The following is an 8,545-nucleotide window of genomic DNA, read 5'->3' on the forward strand; positions in this document are numbered from 1 at the left end:
TTGTATTTCCCTTTGGTGTTTGGACTTTATCTTCTCTAGCATTTCATCCCTTTTCTATATTGTTTCCCTCATATTTTGTATGAGTCCAAGCACAATTCTGAATATTTATTTCTGTGGCAGCTAACTCAATGTCTGCTTCTTCTATGATTGTCGTTTTGTTCAGGATATCTTCTGCCATTGCATTTTATTTCTTCTGTTTATTGGTGTGTGTGTGTGTTTGTTTGTTTTTTAGGTCGTTGGGCAGCTGGCTGTTTGCGTTTTGTTGTTTTAGAGGAGCCAGGTGCCATTTTTAGAGGAGTTGAAGAGCATTGGTTCTCTTTGGGAGATTTGTACGAATGCTTTTTCGAACAGCCTACAGCTAATTCCACTATGGAATTGGCCTACAAATTTATCCTCCTGTGGTTTTCCACTGAAGGGAGTGCCCCAGAAAGCTGGTGGGTTTCCTGTTTTGGTGTATAACACTGTGAATGGTAGACAGAATTATTTTGGCCAGAAAGTTCACTGCGGTTGTTGGGCAGAGGTTCCATCAGCAGCTTGGAATGTTGGAGATTGTTGGCCAATCTGCATTCGGTCGTATTCACTTAGGTAGATGGGAGGAAGTTCCCTTAGTCATGTGGACCCGAAGAGGAAAAATAGGAGCTCCTGTAGCCACACAGGCAGGAATTCCCAGGTAAAAGTTGGAGTATCACCTGGTGTAGGTTGGCTGGGCTTTCCCTAACCTCTGGCTAGCTGCACAGTATGGAGCTCACCTAATTGGGTCTGGGGCAAGTCTCAATGCCCTATCCTAAAGGAAATGGTCTGGAGTTCCCAAGTCATGTGTGAGAGAACAGGGAAGCAACAAAGAGGAGAAAATTTTTTAAAAACTAAGCCCACTGATACTGTGTGGGGGATAGAGAGAAAAGAGGGGAACGAAAATAGCAATTTAGCTGAGCCCAGATCTCTGCCATGGGACTGCTGGTTTATTCCTTTCCCTGAGGCAGGTGGCAGCAAGCTGTGGCTATGTAGAGATAAAACCTCTGTGAATGCTCCAAATGGTCCTAGCTCCAGCCAAGAGAGTGGCGGGGTTAAAGTCAAACCCTAGCCGGCCTCCCCTGTAGCATGTCAAAAGCCCCCAGGCCCTCAAAACTTTGTAGATCTTGCCTACTTATCTTTATGATCCTCCTCCTGTGATCCGGCACTGTTGAATTTCTCTGTTAGTGATTCTCCTGGGATTATTTCCATGGAGTCCCTCTGGTATGTGTTATTCAGTCACCATCTTCATGGAAGCCCTACAGTTTATTACTTCTAAAAATGAATTTTCCATGGTGATTCTCTAAATACAGAAGAGTTACATCATGAGATAGAGGTTGGGGGAGATTAATTTTGTTAAAACAATAATGTAAAATGTCAGCTTCATTGGCAATGGAAAGATGTATATGTGAAACTAAAATTGAATGTCAACAACAATATATAACATACTAAAAGAATAATAAAATTATATTTCAAGAACTCTAGATGAAAATATGGCATGATTAAAGACCTACTCAATACAAAACTGAACAAAAGATATTAACACAAAATTTTGGCATTTTCCAAAATATAGAATAAAGATTAAAATAAGTAGAGCAAATTTAAATTTTAGAAAGGATTCACATTTACTTTAAAATTGAGCAAATAGTAGTTAGAGTTTTCCTTTCAATGCTTTCCACATTAACAATTTCCTCTATTATTAACAGCATGCAGTTAGGGTGATACATTTGTTATAATTGATGAACAATTACAAATATTTATTCAGTAACATCATTCTGAAATCATGGTTCAATACTTGTTAGACCTAGGGGTGATGAAAAAATAAAAGGTCATCTATCCAGCATTACAGTAACCATATTACAAAAGATAATAGTTTAATTGCACTAAAAACTTTCCGACACTACCTATTCCACCCTTTGTATCTCCCCCTGAACCCTGGGGACTCATGCATTTTTCACTCTTCTGTTTTTTGTTTTACCATGTTGTCCTGTAGTTGGGATCATACAACATGTAGACTTACAAGCTTGTTTCTTTCACTTAGCCACAGGCAATGCAGATTATTGTGCTTTTTTTTGTGGACTCACACTCCACCATCATTATTACTGAATAACATTGCATTACATACATATACCTCATTTTGTTCATCCATTGATGTGCTTCTAAATTGGAACACATCTGAATAAAACTAGGAAGTAAAAATGGAATTGATGACAACGACAAATTGAATAGTACTTAAATATCTGTGAAAGTTTTTACTGTAGATATGTGTCCTTAAATCAATTGGATAAATACCAGGATTTTGGATTGCTTGTTGGATTATAGGATAAAAGTATCATTAGCTTTATACTTTCAAAACTTTTTACAGAAGTAAATAATTAATTATTCATTTCCTCCAAAAATGAATGGCGGCTTCTATTGCTCTGTATCCTTAACATCTCAGAGTTGTCAGTGACTTTCATTATATTAGTTATGTACACTATCTCAATGTTGTCTTCATTTGCAACTTACTTACATGAGACAGAGAATTTTATTATCTACTTATATCCCCTCTGTATATCTTCTTAGTTGTTTATTCAGGTATTTTGGTCACTTTTAAATTGATTTACTTGTAATGTGAGTTTAAATTTTTTAATATATTTTAAGTCCAAGTACTTGTAATATAACTTATATTTTGCAATTAATTTCTCTCATTATGGATGGCAATTCCTTATGTATTAAGAACAAAACCCCCACAACTGAAATAGTAAAGAACATGATCATGAAAAATGGAGAAAATGTTGAAGCTGTCAAGGGATTTGTTCTTGTATACAGCCACACTCCATGCTCATGGAAGCAGCAATCAGATCAAAAGTTGTTTTCCACTGCCTAAAGCTGCTGCACCAGACATCTGTTGAGTAGTGAAAACAAGGATGATCTGCCCGATCCAAATCATGGTATTTTTCAGTGACTCATTACATGTGAAAGTTGGACAGTGAATAAAAAGATTAAAAAAGAATTGATGCATTTAAATGCTGTGCTGGAGAGCAATATTGCAAGAACATGGACTGCTAAAGAGACAGATCTGTATTGGACGAAGTAATGCCAGAGTGCTCCTTACAGACAAGGATGACAAGACTTCATTTACATACTTTGGATATAGTGTCAGGAGTCCAATGCCTGGGGAAAGGTATCGTGTTAGGTCTAGTAGAGTGACTGTGAACAAGAGGAATTTTCTCTAGTAGGTGGACTGACACCGTGGTTGCAACCAGGGACTACAGCATAAGAACAATGGGGAGGCTGGTTGAAGACCAGGCAGTGTATTTTTCTGTCGTCTACAGTCACTCTGGCTCACAACCTACATCAGAGCACTTAACAAGTACAACAGTGGAATCAAATCAACAATAGGTTCCTTTTCTTTCCTTCTATGATCGTGTACTTTCTATACACAAAAGAACTGAGATTTTTTGCATATGCTTAAATCATTATATGGATCTTCACCTTTTTAATCATTTATTTGGGGCTCATACAGCTCTTATCATAATTTATACATCCATCCACAATATCAAGCACATTTCTACATCTATTGCCATCACCATTTTCAAAACATTTTCTTTCTACTTGAGCCCTTGGTATCATATCATACCCTACCACACCTACCCTCCCTCCCTCATGAACCCTTGATAGTTTTAAATCATTTTTATGTCTTACACTGACTGATGGCTCCCTTTGCCCCCTTTTCTATTGTCCAACCCCATGGGCAGAGACTATAAGTAGACCGTTGTGATCGGTTCCCCCTTTCTAGCCCCACATCCCCCTTAGTCTCCTGGTATAGCTAATATCACTATTGGTCCTGAGGCGTTTATCTGTCCTGGATTCACTTCCATCTTCCAGCTCTTATATTTAAGCCTGATTTTTAAGGTAGAATTGGGATCATGAGATGCGGGAAGGGGGAAGGAAGCATTAAAGAACTAAATTGTATGTTTCTTTGGTGCTATACTGCACCCTGATTAGCTTGTCTCTTCCTTGTGACCATCTGTAAATGGATGTCCAATTATCAACAGATAGACTTTGATTCTCCACACTGTACGCCCCCTCATACCCATTGATATGATTTTTTTTGTTCTGGGTCTTTGATGAAGATATCTGACCCCATCGACAACTGATGATCACACAGGCTGGTATGCTTCATCCATGTGAATGTTATTGCTTTCTCTGCAGGTGGCTGCTTGTTTAACTTCAAGCCTGTAAGACCCCAGATGATATATCTTGTGATATCCATTCACCATCACCTTTATGCACCACTTTGGCTTATGCACCCATTTTTGTTTATAGAGATCCTGTCAGGATGGTGAGCATCTTAATCAAAGTGTTCTTGCATTGATGAAGAGCTTTAGTGGAGATCCAACATCTATTTCTAACTTAATAGTCAACATATAAATATATGTACAAAGATATATATTCTCTCTCATTACATAAAAATATATTTCCATATGGACATTCCTATATTTAGACCTATAAATTTTCTTTGACTCCTAATTCTTTCCTCTATTTCCTTTTGCTTTCCTCCTGTCCCACTATCAGGTTGAGCCTTCATTAGGATTTCAGTAATTCCTCTCAGCTGCATTGCCATGATCTTCATCATTTTTTTAATGGTCAAATATATTAATATGTCTTGAGACATATTAGGGTCCTGTTCACTGTCCATGTAGAGTCAATTATTTTTTGAAATTTCTGCTGGGAGCTGGCTATTGTTGAATGCCAGGGGACACACTCCCAGAAGTATTTCTCGTCATCATCCTCATGTTCTTAGATATATCTGAACACAGAGATGCTAGTTATAAAGCAGGATTTTTTTCAGAGTCTCAGTCATTTTGTGAACTATACCTCCTTATTGTTCTCTTCATGTAAAATACTTCATCTTTATGAGAATAATTTGATTACCTATACAACATATACAATAACAACTTGTGAGTATTTGTTGTTATTAATTTAATTTTTTTCATCCTCCTCATTGATACCACATGAATAGATAATTTCATTTACTTCTTGTACAGCTCACTGGTTTACACAGACGCATTGTAAAATGAGATTAACATAGAATATATAGGTACGGAATATGCTCACATACATGAACTAATTTTTTATTAAATCTATTTTAAACAGGCCCAGTCATTACAGAAGAGTTCATAGCTGTTCATAAAAACTCAGTGGGAGTGGGAAACAACCTTATACCTTGATGACACCAGAAACTGTGACAGGTGCAGAAACCGGCTTTGTACAGCCTACACCTTCAGTGATTAGTTAGGATGGTATAAAATTATACAAATATATTTACTCAAATATATGTTGCTTGAATGTAAATTCTTTGCTATTTTTATATTTAACTAGTGATATTTGAAAACATTTTTCTGCTAAGCATTTTATTTTTTCTTTCTACAGGGTGACTCAGTGATTATATGGCATATATGTACATTTTATATGCACACTTCCTTTTGCTTAAACTATAATTCTAGTACTTTCTGATATCATATTATTGTATACATAAGCATTTGGTCATTATTACACATACACCGATCCCATGAAGACTGCTTCCAGATCATTATCTTCCTCTATTTTATCTCACAATATTTTTTTAATTGAGGAAATTATAAGCAGATTAATGGATATGTGGGGAAATGAAAAATCCATAAATGAACAAAATATGTCTTACAATTTGGGTGCATGCAGAATATCCTGCCAGTTGTTCTAAAAAAGCCAAGGAACAGTTTCATTTTACATTTGAGGGATAGGAGAATCATGTAATTCTCTAATCTCCTATGAAAAACTCTCCAATGCCTGATAGACCCGTCCACCTTCAAATATGAAGTTAAAGAATTACGTATTTTAAGGTTTCCAAATTTTCTCATACCATTTCAGGATATTTTATATTGTTGTGTTCATTTTAAAAACAAATAATTACATAAAAAGCAGAGTTTTGTAATTTATATTTACTATTTGTTTACTTATTAGAATTCAGTCAGTAATATTGATTTGCTTAACGGTAACTGCAACAATGGGCAAAAGCTAGGATGTGAGAATGCTGCAGTGTCAGGCAATATTCCAATCTTTCGTACTTAGGGTCCCTGTGGATTACAGCCAATCCAATGGCACTTAGCAACAACAATGGATGTAGGTGTGCATTGTATTAGGATCCAAAATGTTGACAATTTGAAACCACCAGGTGCTCCATGTGACAAAGGTGGGACTTTCTACTCCCACAAAGAGTGTCAGTCCCAGACATCCACAGCTCAGAGTAGGCAGTGACTCCATGGAAGTTATTAATAGACTCACTAATTTGGTCTTTTCATCGTGCAGTTATTTCATCTTAACATTTGTATATAATTGTTTAAGTTGCATAATTACAAGGGGAATTATATTGTAGAATATGTGAATAATGTAAATTATATATGATAGCTTAAAGAAATGAAATCTGGTATAATTTTGATTCATTTGGCTAACTATGGTATCTAGGTTAAATAAGAATGAAAATTACCCTTTAATATGTAATAAAATATTTTACAAACGTGTAGATAAAGAAAATGAGATGTCTAAATAAAGCCATACTTTCTTAGCATATAACATGAACACACATATAATCAACTGAAGTAGTTTATCAGAAAGAATAATACTTCAGGGGATTTTTCAAATTGAAAAACAAATCTGGGTAATGGAGGTGGAAATGAAAATAAAAATAATAATTTTTCCACAATATGCATAAAATGAAATAAAAAGACTCATAAAAAATTGAGATATGCTGATAAGACTGTCATCTACACTCTCTCTCTGAGTTATATTTTGGTGACCATCTAATTATATACTAAATGTGTCCTAATAATAATGTTTATAAATAGAAATTACATATAATAATGCAAAAGATCTGCTGGACAAACTTTACATCTTTGACTTTCAATATAAAATATACATAAGTGATAGAATAGAAAATCAACTTGAGACAACTTATTTTGCTGCTATCAGAAATTATTTACACCTGGAGAAATACTATACAAGAGAGGGCTAATATGTTGTACTTAGAAATGTCAGATAAGGAAATATAATGGTTAAATGGAGATCTATGAATATAGTCACAATATTTTTTCTCCTTTGATCCTTGTTCTTTTTTTATTTTTTAGGAAATTTCTTAATGTGTCTCTCAAAATTTTAAAGACATTATACTGAAATGCCTAACTCTACCACAGTGACTGAATTTCTGCTTACAGGATTTTCTGATGTGTGGGAGTTCAGAGTCTTGCACACAATGTTATTTTTACTAATGTACTTGGCTACTCTCACAGGGAATCTTCTCATTGTCACAGTAATCACTGTTGATCAAAGACTTCATACACCCATGTATTTCTTTATCCTGAATCTGTCTGTCTGGGACATGTGTTACATTTCTGTGACTGTACCCAAGGCGTGTGTGGTCTTCCTGCTAAACAACAGGGTGATTTCCTTGGTTGGATGTGCAGCTCAAATTTTCCTCGTGTTTTTATGTGCTTCTGCAGAGTTGCTGCTGCTCACCTTCATGGCCCGTGACCGCTACGTGGCCATCTGCCAGCCCCTCCACTACCATGTGATCATGACCCCTCGTGTCTGTGTCCAAATGACGCTGGCCTCTGTGCTCTGTAGTCTGGTCTATGCTGGTGTGCATACTGGGAATACATTCCATTTGTCCTTCTGTCGTTCTAATGTGGTTCCTCAGTTTTTCTGTGATATCCCCTCCCTGCTGAAACTCTCTTGCTCTGACACCTTAACCAATGACATTGTGATTTTTGCCTCTGCAATGATAGTAGGTGGTGGCTCCTTTTCCTTCATCACCAAGTCTTATATTCACATATTTTCTACTGTGCTCAAGTTTCCAACCAGAGGAGAACAAAGAAAGGCCTTTTCCACCTGTATCCCGCACATCCTCATTGTCATAATCTTCCTTGGCTCTGGTGCTGCTGTGCATGTGAAACCAACCTCCAACTCCCCTCAGGTACAGGACATGGTCATTTCTGTGTTCTACTGTATACTTCCTCCTTTCTTGAATCCTGTCATCTACACACTTAGAAACAAGCAGATAAGGGAGGCTATAAGGCGAGTTATAAGAAGAACATTCACTTTTTTCAGGTAAACTATCAGTATCTCAACACATTCCTACTAGGATTGCAGGAGCTGACAATTGTTCAAATTCTTATAATTATGTGCTCACAATGAAATAATAGAGCACACTTGATTTTGGTTTTTGCTATAAAAATGCATATTTCCTGACACATATGACCTCACTGCTACATACTTGTACCTTTTGCTAAGTGTCTATATCCCTATAGTCTCTTTTAAATATAGAGTTCAAGGGAGCCCTGGTTGCTGGGTGTTCACCTGCTAGATCAATAACCAAAAGGTCTGTGTTCTAAATTTTGAGTTACTCAATGAAGGGAATAACTTGGTGATCTGCTCCTGTGAACATCACGGACTTAGACTGCCCCTCTGGGGCCACTGAGACAGCATTAACTTCACGGCCACGGACATCTGCAGAATT

The 8,545-nt window shown here is 36.5% G+C and overlaps 1 protein-coding gene across 1 annotated transcript; it reads left to right on the plus strand.

Annotated features, from left to right (window-relative positions):
* Positions 1–7,204: 7,204 nt before the first annotated feature.
* LOC142440358 (olfactory receptor 14C36-like) lies at positions 7,205–8,140 on the plus strand. The gene has a single exon (XM_075542818.1). It carries the CDS (start codon positions 7,205–7,207, stop codon positions 8,138–8,140), a length of 936 nt encoding a protein of 311 aa, XP_075398933.1.
* The last annotated feature ends 405 nt before the right edge of the window (positions 8,141–8,545 follow it).

Source organism: Tenrec ecaudatus, chromosome 2 (genome assembly GCF_050624435.1).
Source record: "Tenrec ecaudatus isolate mTenEca1 chromosome 2, mTenEca1.hap1, whole genome shotgun sequence".
NCBI lineage: Eukaryota > Metazoa > Chordata > Mammalia > Afrosoricida > Tenrecidae > Tenrec > Tenrec ecaudatus.

Bases quoted from the DNA above. Each gene is read 5' to 3' on its own strand.
- LOC142440358 (XM_075542818.1), top strand. From the start codon at position 7,205: ATGCCTAACTCTACCACAGTGACTGAATTTCTGCTTACAGGATTTTCT.